Genomic DNA, 21,580 nt, shown 5'->3' with positions numbered 1-21,580 from the left:
TTGTTATTTCAATAGTTTTTTCAAATGCCTTTCCCCACAAAGAACCAACTTGATCTCAGTTAAAATTACACATTTTTACTGTAGTTGATATCCAGAAAAAGACAGGTGAAGCCAATTTTCTTTTATTATTTAAAAAAAAACAAAAAGCGCAGCATGTCATACCTGTAAAAAAGACCGCTTGGTAGTGTCTAGTTAAAAAAAAAAAAAAGAAGTTCTTTTAAATTAATTTGATTAAGTCTTCACACAAGGTTTTATGCTAAAAAACATTAACATTTTCTAAAATCCAAGTGTTGGTTTTAAATTCCAGACAGGGAAGCTCAGGCATCAGGGGGAATGGTATCAGAGAGGATCATGGGAGAGCCGAGTTGCAACTCCTGCTGCAGCGATTCCAGATCAGCTGGAGTCATGCGGTGCACCTCGCTCCAGTCAGATAACAGGGAGGCCGAGAGTGGGGCAGAATCATAACTGATGAAAGAGAAAGATAATACAGGAAGCATTAAGAGTGGACTTCTTATAGCATACAAACAAAAGAGTGCAAGTGCCAACACTAAAAGTCAAAATTGTCCTGAAAACTACATATATGAATGTCCACTACCCTCAAGTGTGTTTTGCTTCTTGTTACTCTAATCTAATGTCTGACCTTCACTGTGCAGACTGATACTGTGCAGAGTTTGACACTAGGAGGCTGTTTTTAACTTCCATCTGCTGAAAAGGGAAAGTTTCTCGGAGCTCACCTTAAATCTGAGTTGATGGCATGTATATACAAGAGAATCACTGCTAGTTTGGAAGCTAATCATGGTGCCGTGTGAAACTTTAAATCTCTGGTACGTGCATGTAAGTGACTTTTTAAGCAAAGTAGGAGACATCTTGTATCCAGTAGTTTAACTTTTGTAATAAATTGTTTGCATTTTCATAGATTCTGAATGTTTTCTTAATGATGGACAATGAGTTTGTTTTTAAGAAAATTAATATCGGACCCAAATCATCTCAAGCCTCAGCAGATACACACACCTCTACTGGGTCATAAGTTATAATTGAGAGGGATTTCTTTTGTGTTAGTCTATACATTTTTTTTTTGGAAAGTCCATTACATATACTGTAGCTTTTTTTAAAGTGAGATCTGGTGTTTGCACTTGGTGGTTCGACATGCATCATCCAACTTGAACAATTACAGCGATTAGGTAATAATTATGCTTTTAATGTACACATAGTCATGGCATGTGAGCACTTGGAATTTGATTATTTTGCTGAATTTATGTGTGAAAACATTTCAAATTAAATGGTAATGTAAAGCACAATGCTGTGTAAGGTCTAATATAATTTTAGCCATGGACCTGGAATTATTGTGCAGCTGCAGAGCCATGTTTATCTAAAGGATTACCAGATACTATTTTGAAACAAATAGGTAAAACTTAATCAGAAAGCATGTTTTTTTTCCCCCTAGTTTTAGACATTGGTTTGTCCGTGAGAGCAGTATTAGGCCATACCTGTCCCGGTCACAGTGTTGCAGATCTGTGAGAGACTGGTTGAGAAGATCATCCAGGTCAAAGCCCACGCCGTACCCAGCCCCGCTGCCTTTAGGGGTGACCGAGAACACCGGGGGTAAAACATCCTCTACCTGACACGAATAAAGGGGAAACATTGGGTCAACGGAACTCTGTATCAGTTTAAGGCAAGCAGAAGATTGTGACATTTAAACCTGAAGAAAATGTTTTTGTGTAGCATCTATAATGAAAATAACACCAGTGCTCTGTCAATACATATTCATTCTCTCGTGTAATATGCTAGCTGCAATATTTACAACGCAGCAGAAGAAACCTGAGACACACCTGGGACTTTGAGAGTTGCAGTGTTACTGTATGGATGTCAGGGGCAATGGAAGGCCCTTGCTGCCCAGTATCTGTGAATCCTAAGCTGGGATGAGGCTGTGAAGGGACCCCTAAAGGACCACAGACATGATTTGTGGTCTGTGGCCCAGATTTCTCTCCTACAGAGGAACACAGCTTCTCCATCGGACCAGCACTTGCAATCGAGGGGTTGGGGTGAGTGTTGAGGTTATTTTGGTGTCCAATATCCACGTTCCCGTTTATCTGTCTGGTGGTTAATGTTGGAGCTTTTGTCAAAAAACTCTCTAGAGGCAGCAGTTGCGACTGAGATTGAGGGTCATGCTGGGTTTGAGGTTGAAGCTGGGGCTGAAGAAAGCTTGACGGTTGAGGCTGTAGTTTTCTGTTTGGTTGTGGTTGTTGTGGTGGCCTCGCCTCTAATTGCTGCCCGTTCCAATTCCCCAAACAGTTAAAACCACTTAGTTTGTTTCTCTCACTGTGAGGTTTGAGCACGTTGTTCTTAACAAAGCCACTAGTGACTGTCATTATATCCATCCCTCCGCTTACAGCAACAACTATATCCGCTGAAGGTTTCCTCTGGCTCATGGAGAAATGTAATGATGGTTGCTGGGGGCTGGGAGGCTGAAACACGCCTGGCTGGTTAGGTTTAACTTGAGAGATTACCTGTTCATGAGACTGAATCTTCCTGGCCTCCTTGCCAGTGTTATTGTTCAGTGCTTCTTGGGTGTTGTCATTGATAGCTACACCCCTGTGCAAGTTCACAGTACAGTCTTTACTCATTGCTCCATCGTTATTAGGAGTCTGAGATTTCTCATTGCGGCTGTCCATCATTTTTGTCCAACGTTGCAAAAGGCTTTTGTCATCGTCACTCAGCAGAACCCCACCCAGCAAGTCCCCCTGCTTTCCCTCTCTTTTCTCTTTTTCCTTCATTTTCCGCTCCCTCTCTCTTGCTCGTTCCTGCCTCTTCCTTCTTTTCTCCTCTCTTTCGCGTTGACGCTCCTGGGCTGTGACAGGCCTACGCAAATCTGGAACAGAAGACAGGGAGGACAACATACCTCCTCCTGTGCCAGCGTCAATGCCCAACGCAGAAGCACCTCCGTCTGCAATAAAGGTACGCAATTCTGAAAAAAGGCTTTCTAAAAATGGCATGTAAATGATATAAGTGGATATGGAAAACAATGAACTTACCCCTGGCTTTATTTCTGAGAGCCGATTTCAATAGAGCCGCTTTAAGTGCAGCTTTAGTATCCTCTGAAATAGCTCCTTCTTTTCTGGTTCCCTCTCCAGCACCTGGAGGAGGCCTGGCATTCTTGGACAGTGACTGTGAAAGGGACTGAGACAGTGACTGGGCCTGTGCCACTGAGAGACAAAGGGAAGGCACAGTGGTGGGTAGGGGTGTCATGGTTTGTGCTGGCATGGAAGGAATAGAGGTGGGAGCCTGGGCCATGGACTGGCTCTGGGTGGTCTGAGTCAGAGGAGCCTGACTTCCAGTCAGCTGGTCCTGTACCTCACTGTCTCTCATTGTTTCTGATGGATTGTCCTGACTAGACACTGGTGTTGTTAAATCTATAGTCTCTGGCTGACCACTGTCTGAGTTGGCACTGGGCATGTCCACATCAACTGGGCCACTTTCGCTTTTAGAAAGAAGGGGCAAATTATGGGTTACTTGAGACGGGGAAACTTCTAACAGGGACGCAGGCTTATTAAAAGTTTGCATCTGGTTTGTATATGTGTTGTTCCCTTGTGCTGGTGAGTGATCTTGTTGCTGTTGAGATTTCACTTCTCTCACTTGCTTTTGCTGTAACTGTGCTGCTTGTGGGTGTTGTGCCATTGGAACTAGTGTTGATTTGCTCATCTGAACAGTGGAGGGCTGAGCATTACACTGGTTACTGCTTTGTGCTGCAGCTCTGCCATTTGCCCTTGCCAAGGGCCTGAACTGCAGTCTTTGACGACAGCCCTGTTTGTTTTGATGAAAGTCCTGAATCTCCATCAGAATTGCCTCTTTAATTTGTTCCTTGTTTTTCGGAAGCTTGTCAAATTCAAAGTCAAAAGCTGGCACGCAAATTGGCTCATCGTCGGGGTCGTGATACTTAGACAGGTAAGGGTGCTCCAGTGCTTGTGTCACACAGATTCTCTCACGAGGGTCAAACCGCAACATGGCAACCAGCAGGTCCAAAGCCTCTGGTTCAGCTTGTGGGTACAGTTTAGCCAAAGGCACAGCAGACCGTGATGGAAGACTCTGAACATAGGAGCGTACTCTGTCAGCCCTAATGGTGCTAATCAACCCCTCAGGAGGAGTGCCTAAAACACCCAAAATGAGGGTGAGCTGGTGGACGTAGTGCTTCCCAGGAAACAGCTGCTTACGTCCCAACATTTCTGCAAAGATGCAGCCCACAGACCACAAGTCAATGGCCAAGCTATAGTGATTGAGAGACAGCAGGAGTTCAGGAGCACGGTACCATCGAGTTGCCACATATTCAGTCATGAAGGAATGAGACTCCTCAGGGTGTGAACTTAGACCCCTTGCCATTCCAAAGTCACCAATTTTTAGCTCACAGTTTTCGTTCACTAGCAGGTTGGAGGGTTTCAGGTCGCGGTGGATTACGTTGGCAGAGTGCACATACTTGAGGCCACGGAGGAGCTGGTAAAGAAAGTAGCGTGTGTGCTCTGAGGTGAGCGTCTGGGAAGAGTGTATGATCTGGTGCAAGTCACTCTCCATCAGGTCTAGCACCACATACCTGGACACAAGGAAAGGGGAAAAAGTGAAATATTTGTGACATCAACTGAGCCGTAAAGTATAACTTAATAGATTAATAGGATTGGGTCTCAGTTATCAAACCTGTTACTACAATTTTAACTGACATCAACTAATACTTAAGGGATTTGGTTTCCTCTCCGTTTGAATTGAACACAATTTTAATTTCAAAAACTTCCAGGTTAACATTTTTGTAATTATCCGTGAACATTTAGGTTATTAATATTACTGAATGCTCAAAAGATATAAGTGAACATAGCCTCTGAGTACATGTGTTGACTAAAATTAAACCTTTTATTTAATTAAATTCTTTAATCCAAATCTTGACATTTTCCAGATAATAACTTTATCAATAAACGCAAGAGTTGTACAGATATTTCAAGCCTAAGGAGAAACCTTGTGCACCATGAAAATAAAAAGTACATACACAGACTTGAAGGCAGAGTGAGGAAGGTTAGGCTGCAGGATGTCTTTGATGGCTATAATATTGTCATGTTTGAAGTGCTTGAGAATCTTCAGCTCTCGCAAAGTGCGTTTAGCATTTGTCAACACTTCAAAAGCATTGGAGATCTTCTTTATCGCCACCTGCTGGCCTGTGAAATGTGAATAAGATACAATGAAAAAGTGTCAGGACAGGGTGTACAACTGAGTTTGAATGTTAACTGATAATGAATTTCCACATTTAAGCATTGAGTACACACACCACTAGTTAAGCGCTATTTTTTCATCAAATCAGCTAGGGCTGCACAATTAATCACATTGTGTCCATATCACAATATGGACTAGGGCAATGTTCAAATCGCAAGGGGCGCAATATTATAATTACATTATTATAAAAACGTGGCTATAATGGCAAAATGTGTCAAACCATTTTGAATTATGTATTGTTGTTTGGCCTACAAATTGTATCCCTACAGACTAAAGAAAAAAATATTTAGTTTGGTACAGATTCTTGCAAAAATCACACTATAATCGTTTTGTAAACATTTTTGTTCAATGTTATCCTTTTCAATGAAAATTAGATCCAATGACCATCCAAATATTGTGAATCATATGGCAATCGCAGTATCAGCCAAATTAATCGCAATTAGATATTGCGCAGCCCTAAAATCAGCCCTACCATTGTCTCTTCTCCTAGCAGACGAAACGACACCATAGGCCCCTGTGCCGATTGTTTCGATAACATCGTACTCCTCTCCGACGTCGAACTTCACATCCAGAGAGTGTGCTTTGAGCAAAGCCAGGTTTTTAGCTGTTGTGCTGGTGTCTGTGGTGCCTCCTGTTGCCTCAACTTCACGCTGCTTCTGGTTTTCTCTGCTTTTGTCAGTGGCCATTCTTTCAGGCGACATGGCCACAGGTTGACCATTTTTTCCGTCTCCTCCCTCCTCAGTTGACATTTTTCTGTAAATAATCAAAAGTGGCAAAGTGAGATTTAATTTAAATGATATGTTCAATATGGTGATCACAGAATGGCAAATGTATGCAAAAGAATAATCAACCCAAAGTTCAAAGCAATGACATGTTGCACCATTATGCATTAAATTACTTATTTCATTCATTTCTAAATAATAATAATCTAATACATAAGATCATTTAAAATTCTGCTAAAAGTCAAGTCAATAAACAAAACTGTTGAACTAAAATACAGCCCTAAATAGAATATAAATAGTGAAACATTAGTGGATTGTTTGGTTTTCAAACAGAAAATTAAACTGTTATATTTAGACAATCATAATTGTTTAAATCACTTTTCAATCAAACATGCCAAACCATGGCAAAACAATAGCTTCTCAAATGTGTTTGTTTTCTTTGTCTACTTTGATAGTATACTGAATATAACAGACAAGTTAAATGTTTAGGTTTTGGCTTTGCTATTTTCTGACACAAATTGACACAACACGCAATTATTTGAGGAAATGGGCAGATTAATTAATGGTTGGTAGCAGCATGAAATAAGTGTCAGTGTCTTTCACAAAACTCTTAATAACCTAACCACATTTAACTACACCAACAGTCTTACAAACTAGATATCAGTATTATCTGATAAGGGTGGGGAAACATGTTATTTGCTTTAAAAAAAAGCACACTGGTACATTGCTGACTGCTTGTCAGTCCCTGCAACATTTAATCGTTGGACAGCTACAATGAAACAATCAGTGATCATCTGTAGCCAAAAGACCAGAGCTGAAAGCCATTGATGTTAATCAAACGGGTAATATTTCCTTTTCTTTGGAAGCGAACTTCCTGGTATCTAGCTACGTTTAACTCCACTGAAAAGACCCCTTTCTCTGCTAGAGCCCCGGTCCCCCAGGAGCCACTTCAGGACTCTTTCTCCAAAAGTCAGTCAGCTATACAGATACAACTTAATGGTGAATTAAGATGATGATTTGGGAATTGTTAAATTGCTAAACGGAGGTGTTAGGTGCAACAAGGCATAACCAACGCGCAGTCCAGCAACTTTTCATCCATTAGGCCTGTCAGTCAAGTGGCCAAAACCTGTAGTTCTCCGTCCAAAGACGGCTCTAGATTACAGTTGGAGTCCGTTTATAGAGAGAGAACAAACCTACACGGAGATATCTTTAAGGAACCGCTAGTTTCTGTACTACAGCGTGATTAAAATAAATCAAATACATGACAAAGACGCAGCCTTGACCACTGTTTGACGCATGGGCGTATGCTAACGTAAGTTACCTGAAGCTCAGGTTTTCGAGGAACGTAAACCGTAAACCCATGTCTTTTTCGGTTTATGTTATCAAACGGTGAGACATATGGAGCTGTTTCTAAGTGACCGAACAGACTCTCACCTTGTAAACAACCCGCAACATACGTTATCGTGTTTTTACTCCCGCAGTTGCACGGCTATCTCTTGTTTTGGTCTGTCGCAGCCTCGTACAGTTCCGTGTTGGGTTTGAGTGCCATGTGGCGGACCAACAACGTGTGGCGACGTCCGAAATATCGTCCAATAGAAGTGGAGAATATAGGGGAGGCGGGACATTACGGCAGACAGTAGGGTCTCTGTTTTTTGGGTGGTGGTGACGCCGTTTTCCAGAATTTATACATTTTAGGAGGGGCCATATTGGGACAAATGTAGGCTACCTTCACTTACCTCTTTGCCTGTATGATGGACTAAACTAACAACTTGTAAAATAATACACTAATAGTGTATGCTAGTAGCACAACTGCTGCTTCTGCTGCATGTTACGGCTATAATACGAAGGCTGAAGGCCAACAACTAGTTGCTGTAAACACTGGAGCAGATAGATAGAAAAGAAAAATGGAAGAAAAGATAGACAGTAATCATGGAGATAGTCAAACGCCCACTTTTCTGTCAACCAGGCTTGGAAGAAAGTAAACACTTTAATCATACTTTGTAGTCACATTTAATTTTACTTTTTTGACAATAGCATTCCTCGAATAGTTATACCTATTCAAGCTATCAATTAGACAATTTATGGTTTTGATAAATTATATAAAATTCCAAAAACAAGAAAATTGCTTGTCCCCACGGTCATGTATGGAGGTTTAAGAGCATGTTTTAAGTTTAAATACCGTGGTAAATGCAATGTTTACACCAAATCACATTTATGAAGTGAATAACATAACAAAATAAAATACCAACTAAATATTTTAGATAATACTGTATGAAAATGTTTGTCACCTGGTGTCATGTCACTGGTGTAGGCTACCACTCATCTAAAAAACATCTGACGAGTTTTGACATCACTTTCTGTACTGTACATTCTACTTCCTAAAGAAGTGTAAATGAAGGCATTTTGTCAATCTCTCTCTTTTAAAATGTTGCAAAAGTTCTCATTGCATAATTTCGCGCAAAGCGTTTAGCTAGCATCACTTGTATGACTTATTTTATAAGAAGGGGGAAAAAAAGATGAAACATATGAATTAACTGACATATTTTGGTGAGTTTAGCATGATTAGCGACATGTGGTTTGAATTAGATTAGATTATACTTTATTCATCCCACAGCGGGGAAATTCCCTTATCACAGCAGCAGCATTTTCTACAATAAGAGCAAAAAAACAAACAAATACACAGATAACAAACAACAAATAAGATGAGATGAGATGAGCCTGCTGCAGATTTCATTTGTTACTGCTGATAACACCAGTTTTGACTAAATGTACAAACGATTTAAAATGAATTAAGCTATCATTTAAATGTGGATTCATAAAGCCAAAGGGTTAATCAATAACTAGGTTTGAATGTAAAAACAAAATGAAACATTTGAAGACAGTTATTCCAAAAGTGGGCGTTTCTGTATAATGACGCCCTCATCCAATACATTTTGAATGCATGGTGCAATGTGCTTCTGACAAATTATTACAGTGTAGTATTAGTACTTGTTGAAGTGGACTGATTACACGGATTTCCCTCAGGCCAACCAGACCAAAGTACACCGCAACCCCCCCCCCCCCCCCCCCCCCCCCCCCCCCCCCCCCCCCTGTGGCTTGTCCAACATCTGTACGTGGCTGTCCAATGAAAGGCCGTGACAAAAATCACCAGACCAATCAAAAGTGAGAATCTGACACGTCACCGGCTCTGCAAGGAGGACAATTTAGACAAGTCTGAAGGAAACCGAAGTTTCTCCTCATCTTTTAACCACTTAGAGTTATTTAACTCCATCTGACTGTGTCATCAGTGTACGTGTCCCGAAGTAAACATGGCGTTGCCGAAATGGGAGAGAAAAGCGCGCACATTTCTCTGCGTTGTCGGTTTGTTTTTGTCTGTGTATGCACTTCACGTCGAGCTGTCCCGAGAGAGAAACCCAGATTACAGGGCGATGTGTGACCTCGGAGAGTCTGTGAGCTGCTCCAAAGTTTTTACTTCCAGGTAGGCCTATTTTTTTTTTTTAGTCCTCATTTAGTTTTCTCAGCATACCTCATACCTGCTTTGTTCTGATCTGCTTGTAAAATCTGAATAGCCTATTTCTAGGCTCCCTTATACTCCCTTTATTTGCCACGTGTTAAAATCCTAGAAGTGCATCAAATCAGATACTGTTTTACATAATCAGAAGAGCAAAGATGGACATTTCTCTTTTAACTTTTCCTGTTTTAATTAAATAATGTGCATGCCTGATTATTTTACAGGAGGTCTAAACCATTATAGAGGCTATTTTTTTTTTCTTCTTTTCAGTAATGTGTGTTCTGACAGTTTCCTCCTTTCTTTTTTTTGCAGATGGGGACGTGGTTTTGGCTTGGTCCAGTTCTTTGCTGCTAAAGAGAGCCATCTGAACCAACCCAACAGTGTACTTGGCATTATATTCTACACTCTGCAAATGGGCCTCGGTTAGTCTGTCATTGTCTTCTGCAAAGTACAGTGCAGTGTAGGGCCGCACGATATGAGGGAAATATCTCATTGCAATTGTTTTGACTGATATTGCAATTGCGATATGATTCACAATATTCAAGGTAATGATCCTTTTTGTATCGTTCCCATTTTCATTGAAATGTACTGTACATTGAAAGAAACACATTGAAAGAAATTAAAATTATTCTAGTGTGATTTTTGCGAGGATCTGTACCAAAGATTTTTTTCCTTTAGTCTGTAGAATATGATTTGTAGGCCGGGACGTCTCTGCAGCACAACAATAATTCAGAATGGTTTGACACACATTTTGCCATTAACAAATATTGCCCCCCCCCCCCCCCCCCCCCCCCCCCCCCTCCCCTGCGACTGGATATTGCACTAATCCATATTGCAATTTTGATACAAACGATTAATTGTGCAGCCCTAGTGCAGGGCTCTGTGTGCTTTTAGGAAAATAGATAGCCTTCTGTTCATAAATACTGCTTGCAATCCAGCATCTTGTTTAACCATGGCTGGGCCTACAATTTTGTTTAATTCAATATTGCATTATTTTTGGTGAAATAATAAAGAGCTATAGTCTAACTTTTTTACACAGATGTATCAATTGTAACTCTATTTTGTGTAACAAGCATATCAGTTGTGCATGATTTCCTAAACATGATGTAATGTATTTTATCGAATAATTGAATTCCTCTGTGTTTGTCTTTATTGCAGGACTGTCTCTGTCCAAAAAAGCAGCAATGTTGTTGGTCTTCTCCTCCTGGGTGTCTGTGGCCGGCTCTCTTTATCTTGCATCCATTCTTGCCTTTGTTCTGGGGGATTTCTGCATGGTCTGTGTGTCAACATACATTGTCAACTTTGCGTTGCTCTTCACCAACCTGAAACGTAGGAAAGCAATTGAAGCGATGAAGGAAAAGGCTGGATAGAAAGTGATACTTCAACACCTTTTTTGTGTGGAGCTGAAGCCAAGCTTGATCTAATAAAAAAAATAAAAAATAAAAAAAGACTATTCTCTACCACAGTACTTATGCATTGTTTACACCTTGAAAGACTTTTCAGAGAAACAGAATTAGATCAGAAGATCTATACAACTTATTTTTAGAGAAACTTGCTAAAGCAACAGTCTTTCCTTGTTTATAAATGTGCATTTGTAATGCTGATCACACACTTTTGAGTCTCTTGTCTTGGTCAGATTTAGACCTGGATTGTGAAGACAAACAAAAATCCTTAAAAATTGGATGATTAGTCTAGAAATCTAAAAGTGTTATTTCCCCCCTGATGATCAATACAGTATACATTATTACAATTATTAGTAAATTAGTATATGCTAAAGTAGTACAGAGACATGCAATTACCCAGTCTAACCAGGAGATAGAGCCAAATGCACAGTTATGGTGAATGTGGCTACATCAGCCAGGTGTAGCTATAGTAATTATATTAAAGGTATAACTAAAAATAACACAGCCCCTTAAGTGAAACTCTGCTTTATTTTCACATTTTAACCAAATGTAAGCCATACATCAGCCTAAAGGAATAGCTAGATATTTTATAGTTATAGGCCTACCCCAACTTTAAGATGAGGGGCACAACAAATCCTTCTGTTTTAGCTAAGTTTTCATCGATTGTTAGACCAGAGGGCTATTTCACAAAACCTAGATAGCGGATTAAGCCGAGATTTCCCAGTTATTGTGGATGACTTAAACCTTGAATCTGCTTCACAAAAGCAGAGGCACCTAAATTAGATTTATTCTGTGCAGCTAACCTGCTCCTGTCTAGGCCAACAGCCAGGATTTACTAATCCAGGAGCCTTTTCCGTCCACTCAGCAGTGTTTTTTTTTTTTTTACCTTATTGTTATTGTTGTTAACAGGTACAAATTGCTGTTCAGTTAGATACTGTTATTATTTTTAACATGACAATTTATTGTAAAAATGATTCATGTGACTTTCGGTGGTGCTGTTATATTGCCGTTAGACTAGCATAAAAGTGCCCCTAGCTCTCCTATTCGAAAAGCGAGAATGTGGTAGATCTTAAAAGTGGTGCTTCCGTCCTAAATATGCTTTTAAACGAAAGTTTGACTCGAATATATTCACAAAAAAGACCCTAGGTCGCTTTTTTGGCGAGAGTTATGCTTTAACTTGCATATGAATGCTGCAGATGCAGCAATTACTGTAGATGAGTAAAGTACAATGTAGGCCTAATTGCATTTTAAGATAAGCTATGATGTACTTTATTGTCCCCGAAGGGAAATTTGATGATTGGTATAGAGTAGGCCTACACAGTAGACCTATTGCTTCAAAAAAAAAAAAAGATAATGCATCTTATAAAAGTGCAAAGGAAGTGCACAGTGAACAGTTTTTGATACTTGCAGTGAATTAATGGCTGTAAATGCTGCCCGAGCGTGTTTCACAATACCCCCTTTCAAATTTAAAAGCTTGCGTACTTGCGTCACAAAGAGCCAAACTAAACTAAATAATCCTTTTGTCAATTCCTAGTTGAGTTAATGTATATAATTAGTTAATGTATAGTATTTTTAGTATGTGAGTGTTAATTTATAGTATGGGAAAATATGTTCTGATAAGTCAACATACAAATAATTTGTTGTGCTGATATTATTAGGAGTTACATGTTGGCCAATTTAGGTAAACTGCATTGGATATTACAATATTACAATGGGATTTCTTATATTGTTTATTTTCTGACATTTTAGACCCTACACACACACACACGCACACACGCACGCACGCACGCACGCACGCACACACACGCACAAGATGGATGCCAAAGTCATTCTGATATAAGGAATAAAAACTCCTTTTTCTGCCTCTTTGACTGGAGTCATTCCATTATATCTTCAACCTAGATATGTTTTCCTAAGGGCTCCCTCCTCAACAGTAGTCTTACACAAAATCGCATTGTTCCTTATAAGCAGTGACTCAGTCAGTTTATGTTTAACCCCTCACATCACCATGACAAGGCTGCTTTAAAAATGATGATCAAAAACAATATTTGCACTTTAGTATGCTTTAAGGTTACATCTTCCAGCACTGGAAATTAAGTAAGACATGCTGGACTTCATTCATTCATTGTGTTTAATATGAGTTTAATTTAACCATCCATTGCAAAAGGTTTAAATTCGTGAAGTTAGTATTTAGTAGTACATGTTAGTATGTGATGATAATAAATCCCAATTTTATTACAATTTTTTGTATTTCCCTTTCTCTTCTGTCACTTCGTCAAGTGAGTCAGGATCAACTCTGGAGTGTATCCCCACCGTTCCATATGACATATGTTGGACTAGAACCCAAATGTTGTTATGAGGTAAGTGTGTCTCTATTTCAGACAAGAAAAATTGTGAGACCAAATCATGCTTAGAGCGTTTCTTAGCCAAAATATTTATGCAACAATAGAGTTCTTTTGAGCTCTTTTTTTTTAGACTATGAGGGGCAGTCCTCTATCATTATAACCAATACTCTTAATCAACTTTAATTCCAACATCACATCAAAAATTGTATTAATGTTTAATCAATTATTTAGCCAGCTATCATCATGACAGCTTTCATCTTACAGTGAAAGGACTCACCATTAGGACAAAGGTCTCTACGTTTTGTATGTATGAAATTATTTAACTGAACAGCTGTAGTCTTTTTCACAAAAATTAAGCAACAGGAACAACTGTCTCACTTATTTATTCTTGTTTATTTGATGTTATGTGGGGTGACTCATGGGAGGGGCACAAGACAGGTAATACAAAACCAGGCATTTAAATAGTGACAAACTGGAACCGTGCACACAATGGCTTCAAGGAAGTGGATGTGCGTATTGACTTTGATGAGCCTTTTATCTACAGGTAAGTCACACTTACATTAAACCTACATCTTTGTTGAGCTGCAGATGCTGGCACAATTGTTAAATATATTGTATGAGGGGATGCCTGCCAAGAAACAAACTCCAAATGTATCCACCTGGCTGTAAATGGGACTTTTAAGGCTTTATAATCTTGTTTTGTGAACATGGACATCTTCATAAAGGTGAAGTGCTGAGTATTTTTGACACAGAGTGGCTAAATGTTGGATGTGAGGATTTCAATGACAAACCTGTATGTTTTTAAATGGTAGGTGTATGAATAGGCATATATATATATATATATATATATATATATATATATATATATATATATATATAGATTTATTACAATAACAAAGGGAAATCCCCTTGAAGAATATTTTTTTCTGAGATTTATACATTTATTTGGTTGTTATTTGGATAATTTGTCAAGACAAAATAACAGTTCCAAAGGAATTTGTACAAAGTTACAAGATGGAACTAAAATGTACCTGACTGGGTTAGTGATACTGGAGAATGATGAGCACAGGTGTAGAATGGTTTAATCGTCCATTTCTATTCCATACCATGCTGCACTGTGGGCTCTGGTGGAGCCACTCATTAATACAGCTCATTTCCCTCCACATTATTGTAGAACTAAAAATTAAAAGATATGCTGTAGAATTACGAGATACCTAATTATCATTTTATATCTTGTTTAAATATATATGTTGTTAGTTATGTAAGTTTATAACTTCTAATTAATGACTATTAATTATGTACAAATGTTGAACTAATATTTTTCTCTTTAGCTAAAGTTGGTCAGAAAAATCCCTCCAATACACAACCATGAACATTCCATGATCCAAGACTGGTCTAGGTACCAGTCCTGGATCAACTACCACATCAGCTCTGATAAGCCAGGTTTTGTACAGGTCCACCTATTTGCCGGAGGATCAGGACGGCCCTCTGCTGTGTAAGCCAGACTCATCTAGGTTCAAGGAGGCCGCTGTAGCAATGAGTGGAAGTAATTCAGGCCGTACTGATGTTCAGATTGTTGCCAAAACTTCAAGATTCAGCTCCTTCTTAAGGGAGAGAGTGAGTGGCATGCCATCTCCTGCAGCAGCTGCAACAGGAAAGGAAGCCGGTTTCTCAATTTCCTTATTTCTCTATTTTGCTGTCCCTATTACCTCACTGCTTCTGTTGTCAGGGTGTTAGGTCTGTTGTAACCGTGGTGGTTGAAGTAGTTCCTTATTGCACTAAAATGTTCAAACACTCTTCTCAAGCCAACATTCTGTAAATGCAATTAATATGCTCAGGTCACTTCCAAAGTTTGTATTTTTTAACAACAAAGGGTGTTTTACTGTAGTATGATGAAGTGAATATTACAGGCAAGCGTCTTTTTCACAATGCATTTCACTAACTTCTAAGTTATTTTTTCTATGTCCTTTTACCTCTGTTGTCTTTGTACATAAAAAATAGGATGAGTCATGTCTGAAGGTACATTTTCCTAAATTGTTAGAGAAATGAAAAGTAATTTTAATCACATACATATAATACATATTGATGAAGTTTAAAATACTCTTTACATGAATTTTGAATATATCAAAATTGCACTTACAACTTTTACAGTACAATATGTGATGAAAACAAGAATCCAGCCTTTTCACCGTACAGCAATTCTAATAAACATTGCTTGCAAAAATATGATAGCAGAAATGTTTCATTGTAGACCAACAATGGGCTGTTTAGGTGCAAAATGTCCCACATGGTATGTGTCCGAAGTCACTCTCTGTATTATATAGTGCAAATCATCACCTTTTTTTATTTAAGTGCCCCAATTGACAAACAATTGTTGGGAAATGTACACTCTAGTGCCCCAAAATGTCAATTTACTGGACTCCATTAAGTCAATTATTCAGGTTCTATGATCTAAGGGGTATTACTATGTACATTTGCTGTCCTTTATCCCAGGGTGCATGTCGGACATTTCCCCTGCTCGGACATCCATTTGAATACTTTATGGGCCCAGTTTTTACTTAGTTATACCAGTACACCAGGAAATCAACTTGTGATCTCTTGTTGTGGTTTCGACTTCCTGGTTAGAACCTCTGTTATAGGAAAAAGTGAATGAGTGAACAAGGGAGTGATTTCAGACACAGCTACGCTTTCTAGATAAATTAATCTAAAGTGGACTTCTTCCATATAAATCCTGCACATTCCGGAAAATAGCTAAATGTTATAAAAAGTCTAAAACTCTGAGAAATGGTCCAGATGAACTAGAACCGATCACTTGCAATCATCAGGTTATCTGGAAACAGCCAGGGGACTGGGGGACACCCACTGGTTTTACATTTATTCTAGTGGTGTAACTGGGTCTCCATCAGCTCCTGGATCTGCTTCATCGTTGTTAATCATCTCCTTGTATTTGCTCTTGAAAAATCCAGCCTAAGAGTACAAAAAAAGAAAGTTAAAAACATGCATAATACAAAAGAACCAAACCAGATGATAGAATAACTGTAGAATATTTGAAAATATATAATGCTTATAGGGGCATACAATCCCACCCAATCAAAATAGCTTAACTGCCTCTTTGAAGCTGTATAATAAATGGAAACAATATTGAGTGTCTCACCTTGTACAGGCCAGCGGTGAGTAAAGCCAGTAGAGCCAAGCCTCCCAGGGATCCTCCGACTATCTCTTTAGTGAAGTTTGGTTCAGGATACACTTCGACCTCTGCTTCAATCTGAGAGGTGAAATGTTGGAATGTGGGTCCACTTTCAAGCTCTTCTCAAGCAGAAATGTGTAAAAGATAACTTTTAATTACCTTTTTAACCAGAGTGTTGTTATTAGACCCTGTTGAAAAGAAGATGTACTGGGTTCTGTCATACTCCAGACTGCCTGTGCTGGTCAAGAGGAATTTGGCATTACGAAGTTCAATCTGTGCGAGGGGAAAATGAGAAGTGGGATGAGCATATTGATTTGATCTTTAGTGTTGTTAAATTTCTTTAGATAATTATCATTTGGGGATATATTTTACCACAATATAGTCAGGACCAGTTGTAACAAAAATACTTGTTTGTTCAGTATTATTATACATTGATTACCTGCTCTATCCATCCAGAACTGATGTTGGCAGAGATTTGGTATTTTTCACTAACTAGTCTTCCCAGGAACTTACTGCACTTGAACACACTGCACCTGGCTACAGAGCAGTCCTGTTGGTAATTCAAAGAAAGCAGAAAAATCTGTTATCAAGCCTGCAGACTCCAGTGGGATGAAAAAATACTAGTTACATAGATTGCATGAGTGCGTGCCAAACCCTCTAATTGAGCTTCGTAATCACTCGTAGATGTTTAAGGCATACTTACCACTACCTTAGTTTTCTGTACCGTAGCAACAAAATCTGTTTGTTTAGGTTCTTCATCTTTGTCTCTTTGGCAGTGTGGAATCTGAAATGGAGCCGATTCAGGTCAGTTTAACAGAGAACCAGATGTGGTCTTCGTAAAACCACGGCTATCCATTCATCTGTCTATCCCAGGTGGTTCAGTTACGACACAAGTTTCCAAATATTTTACCCGCAAACTGCTTGAATCCACCCAGATGTCTTTATCACCGAGCTTCACTGGCACCTTTATCACCACAGTGTAATTTACTGCTCTGATATCATTTGTTACCTAAGATAAGGGGAGAACAGAAAAAGGTGGGACGTGTTACACAGACATAATAAGCATTAAAGTGAAGTTAATGAACTTTAAAATATTATAGACTATAATTTACCACAATTGATTGTTGAAATGGTTTCTGCAAATTATTCTTTCCGAAAGAGAAATTGGTGTAGCTGAGGGAACTAAATAGAGATATTAAACATTTGATGAATTTAATTTTCAGATTAAAAATATTATAACTTTATATGTTGTTTCTTTTGTTTAAAAAATATACAAACCTTTCAATTGTGGCAAAAATGCCATACTTCACATCAATCTCTTTCTTTTTGTAGAGCACGCTTGAACTAGAGTGCTCCTGATTCCCACTAAAGGAAAGGTGAAATCATTTGTACAAATGGTAATAGGATTAATTGAACATTTGCATATAGTTGTGCTTATTTTGCAGGCAGATGAGCAGTACCTGGTAGCATTGGCAGTGACATAAATCGTTCTGTCAAGTTGACTATTGGTGGAGATCCCATAGGAGACAATGAAGAAAGCCTAAAATGACATGAACCAGAGAGAGAGTTCAGATTGCTTCTTCTGTCGCTGCAGCAGTGAGAAAACATCCTTCAATACAAAAAAACAACCTTAGTATTGCTCTTTAAAATAGGCTTGTCAACAGTGCAGTCTGTCTTTCCTCGTGTTAAGCCATCTTCACTGTCCAAGGAGTTGCACTCAATTCTTCCCTTTATTTGAGACAAATGAAAAAAATATGAATGTTAGCTGATAGAGCAGCTGGCCAGATGTTAATTGAAGCAGACTTGATCCTGATGCCTTACCTGCAGAATTGTGAACTTCCTATAGGAGAGGCCGACTGGGTATGTGAGAATGACATGACTGTTGTAGGAGTTTTCCTCGCTGTTATCTACCGAGACGGTGACATCCAACAGTTCATCAATGCCCACTTTAACTTCTGAGGATCTGACAGATTATGAGGAAAAAGAAAAGTGAAGGTATAGGAAAAATAGTGTACAACCATCTGTTAGACTAAGGCTTAGCTTAATGCTAACGTCAACCTGTTTGCCATCTTTAGCTGAAGCAGTATTAGCAAGCTAAAATGTGCTTTGTAGAGCAAAATACATACTATAGGGCAGCAGAGGCTGAGGGGAATGCCATCCATTTTGCAATTATTTGCTCATAAACCAAAACACAGGGGGAAAAAATGACCTGATGATGGCACTCGTCAAAAAGTAATGGGATTACATAAGTGTTTACAATTCATCAAAAAAGCCACAAGGTAGTGCTAAAGAGACAGTGTTTAAAGTCTAAGTTACAGTATCCGGTAACCTTGGATGTCTGTACAAAACTGCCAATCCACATAGTATTGGTGAAGATGATGAGATATTTCAAAAGAAAAACTTCACAGGATCACTTAAGTCATAAAGACTAATCCTCTGGACATTATAAATATATTTAACAAATTCCACGGCAATCCATCTAATAGTTAAGTCTAAGTTTTCAGTCTGGACCAAGATGTGTACCAACTGACTGGACAGGCCAACATTTCCAAGCCTAGAACCATAGCCCTATACGTGTGACGTGCCATCCAACAGTTCCTCAATGATAATATTACATTTTTCCCCAAAAGATGCATTTATCTGTGCATTTTGCTCTCCTGTGCTGAACCGCCAAACTTAAAGAATAGAAGTAAAAAACATGATGGTCAAGAGTGTGTAAACTCTGTTAACCACACACCTAAGCTTGGCTTCACTTTAGTTACTCACCTGGTAAAGTTGAAATCCACTTTCAGATTATCTACACATTTGTTGTCCGTGCCGCAGTTGATTTCAAACCCTAACTGTGGAAGAGAGTATAAAGTAAGACATGTTTTTCAGAAAGACTAGGCATGGCAGTTAAAAATCTGACTGCCTATACTCTAACAAATAAATTAAACTACAATTGTATAATGTGTAAACTAAATTCACAAAAAGTGAAGCGGAACAACCACTCTTTTTAGTTCTGTAATATTCGGACAGACAATGAAGGCCATGTGTAAGTCGTGTTAGCAAGTTCTTTGTTGGTCATTAGAGATTACTTACAGGATGAAAGCTTGTTGTCTGCGCCTGCAGGGCGAGACTCGGACGGAGATTTTGGGCGGAAGGAAAACCGTCAAAGGTGAATCTGAGTACATTGGAAAGTACATTGAGAGCATCTTCTGGACAGGCCTGAAACAAGAAGGCGCTATTGTGAAATGCTAGTTGTCTATACTGTGAGGGTTGGTCTCTAACACAACATGGCCATCAAACATTGAATTGACAGAGGTCCTGGTTTTCCAGTAAATGTCTAACAGCTCACCTCAACAAAGAATTTCACCTTGGCGCATTCAGGCTTTTGTAAAAGAAGACTGACTGTGCCATTCACCTCTCGTTGTTTCACAACAATGTAAGCTCGGCTGTTTTTGCGGTTGGCATCCAGAGTTAATGTATAGTTAATCATCGCTTTAGCTGGAACAGATTCATAAAGAGGTTACTGATGCACATACACCTACAAATTATTATTTAAATGCAATGACAGTGAGTATCGGGTACCTTGGTCCACGTAAGAGTTTCTGGTCATGGTAAAGCAGATATCAGCTGTGGTCTCCAAAGCTTTTGTGCAGTCTGAGTTTTGAGTAGAAATTTGGTTTGGGCTGAATGACACCGTAGCTTCTACCATTACTATAGGCTTTGATCTGCAAAGTACAGAGCAGGAAAATAATTCTTGGCATTGTGATATATTTTAGCTGTCTGATATGATGCATTTTTTGTCAAGAGTTCTGTCCTAAATTAGTAAAAAAAGACTAAATGACTGGTCTGCACATATAGTAAAGCTAAAGTGTCATAGTAGTAGAATTACACTTGAGAGTAATATGTAATGTAAGTAAGATAGATGATTATCTTGGACTTACCTGAGTAGGACAACTGCACCCTTTGAACCAACAGCTAAGTCAGGCAGATTGTCCATACTATGGTCAAAAGACGACTGACTGATCGACATGCCAAAGAACTTTAGTCCTGACCGGACTTGAGAGCCAGCAATTCTCTATGTAAATAAGAATATTTCAATTAATCAAAGTAACTGTTTGTTTCTGAATCCGAGAATTTTTTTATCTGATGGTCATGAATTACCTGTAACAGCAAATATATACAGCAGCTATGTAAATATATTAGAACAAAGAATGAAGTAAACGTAGTAAAGAACAACTCTAAGCTAAAAGGAAAAACCAAGTGAATCTCGGTTGGGTTTTGAACAGATGGAAACATATATAAATCTAAATTGTTATTATGTCAGTTGCTACAACAAACTTTTAATGCTTTGGCTCATAACACAGTGACAGTTATAATGTTACGCGGTTAAGCAGACTGATTTCACAAAATGGCGTATGTATGACACGCCCATTTGTATGCCATTACTGGCATGTTATCAAGACGCATACTCGCTTTTTAGCGTGTTTATCAACGCCGTTTGGCCTCCATTGCGTTATATATTACGCTGTAGACAGTAGCTAGTATGAAAGCGCAAAAATCCACATAGGGAGGTCGGTCAGGGTGGTGGATGGGTAAAATACAGGACTTTTACCCAGGAGACCAGGGATTGTGTCCCGTGTGTCATGCTCATGTTTCCTTCATTTCCCACATGTCTCTTTTTTTTTTTTTTACTAAAGCTAACCACGTTCTTGTTTTTCTAAACCCAACCCTTCTGTCACGTTTCCTTAACTCATCCGTCGCTTTCTTCTCGCGATAACAAGTGGCGTGTATGGTTATAGACATACACGCATAGCTCAAAATGCGTACAGATAACAGGCAACTTGGCCTAAGAAAGTTAGCGTTTATGTTTGCACATGATGTCATGTTGGGTTAAGCTCATGATACATCGAAAGTAGGCTGAGGGACTGTATGCAACCATAGACAGAAATGGGCCAACACCGTTGGCATCTGTTGTGATCCAGTGAAGGAAAATAGAAGCACTTTTCCGGTGATGGCTAGCTGTTACTGCACAGAAGACGTAGTCAACGTGTGCAACTTGTCTGAAAAGTTGTAAGTCTTCTGGTAGCTGTGCCAAGAGAAATCTCAATCATTCCCAATCAGACGAGACGGAGAGAGTAGGTATATGTAAGAAGATAACATAGACATAGGCTAATTAC

General features: G+C 39.0%; 3 protein-coding genes across 6 annotated transcripts in view; 1 reads left to right on the top strand and 2 right to left on the bottom strand.

The window, feature by feature from the left end:
• Window positions 1-202: 202 nt before the first annotated feature.
• Window positions 203-7,617, bottom strand: mapk7 (mitogen-activated protein kinase 7). Of its 2 annotated transcripts, none has more exons than XM_032502057.1 (7): window positions 7,404-7,617; window positions 5,720-6,000; window positions 5,027-5,192; window positions 3,031-4,582; window positions 1,830-2,945; window positions 1,488-1,618; window positions 203-465 (listed from the first exon to the last, which is right to left on the bottom strand). In XM_032502057.1, the coding sequence occupies exons 2-7, from the start codon at window positions 5,994-5,996 to the stop codon at window positions 318-320; spliced, it is 3,390 nt and encodes a 1,129-aa protein (XP_032357948.1). In that variant the 5' UTR covers window positions 5,997-6,000; window positions 7,404-7,617; the 3' UTR covers window positions 203-317. The 2 variants fall into 2 exon arrangements, with proteins under 2 accessions (XP_032357948.1, XP_032357946.1); XM_032502055.1 differs by having other exon boundaries at window positions 1,830-2,944; window positions 3,033-4,582; window positions 7,291-7,539.
• Window positions 7,618-9,137: 1,520 nt separating this feature from the next.
• vkorc1 (vitamin K epoxide reductase complex, subunit 1) lies at window positions 9,138-11,012 on the top strand. Its single transcript, XM_032502061.1, has 3 exons — window positions 9,138-9,447; window positions 9,793-9,902; window positions 10,639-11,012. The coding sequence occupies exons 1-3, from the start codon at window positions 9,278-9,280 to the stop codon at window positions 10,848-10,850; spliced, it is 492 nt and encodes a 163-aa protein (XP_032357952.1). The 5' UTR covers window positions 9,138-9,277; the 3' UTR covers window positions 10,851-11,012.
• Window positions 11,013-15,331: 4,319 nt separating this feature from the next.
• Window positions 15,332-21,580, bottom strand: part of LOC116671445 (integrin alpha-X) — a 15,706-nt gene continuing 9,457 nt past the window's right edge. For all 3 annotated transcript variants that reach the window (XM_032502741.1, XM_032502742.1, XM_032502743.1), the window contains 16 exons: window positions 20,345-20,478; window positions 19,986-20,128; window positions 19,753-19,901; window positions 19,497-19,622; window positions 19,182-19,255; window positions 18,237-18,378; window positions 18,045-18,143; window positions 17,876-17,955; window positions 17,694-17,780; window positions 17,528-17,597; window positions 17,326-17,424; window positions 17,119-17,199; window positions 16,855-16,965; window positions 16,575-16,688; window positions 16,383-16,493; window positions 15,332-16,195 (listed from right to left, as the gene is read on the bottom strand). In XM_032502741.1, coding sequence (XP_032358632.1) covers window positions 16,103-16,195; window positions 16,383-16,493; window positions 16,575-16,688; window positions 16,855-16,965; window positions 17,119-17,199; window positions 17,326-17,424; window positions 17,528-17,597; window positions 17,694-17,780; window positions 17,876-17,955; window positions 18,045-18,143; window positions 18,237-18,378; window positions 19,182-19,255; window positions 19,497-19,622; window positions 19,753-19,901; window positions 19,986-20,128; window positions 20,345-20,478 — 1,713 coding nt within the window. In that variant the 3' untranslated portion in view covers window positions 15,332-16,102. The remainder of the gene's footprint in view (window positions 16,196-16,382; window positions 16,494-16,574; window positions 16,689-16,854; window positions 16,966-17,118; window positions 17,200-17,325; window positions 17,425-17,527; window positions 17,598-17,693; window positions 17,781-17,875; window positions 17,956-18,044; window positions 18,144-18,236; window positions 18,379-19,181; window positions 19,256-19,496; window positions 19,623-19,752; window positions 19,902-19,985; window positions 20,129-20,344; window positions 20,479-21,580) is intronic.

This window comes from Etheostoma spectabile, chromosome 21 (assembly GCF_008692095.1).
Source record: "Etheostoma spectabile isolate EspeVRDwgs_2016 chromosome 21, UIUC_Espe_1.0, whole genome shotgun sequence".
NCBI classification, from domain to species: domain Eukaryota; kingdom Metazoa; phylum Chordata; class Actinopteri; order Perciformes; family Percidae; genus Etheostoma; species Etheostoma spectabile.
The sequence above is the reverse complement of the archived record's forward strand: the minus strand, read 5'-3'. Positions and strand labels throughout refer to the sequence as shown.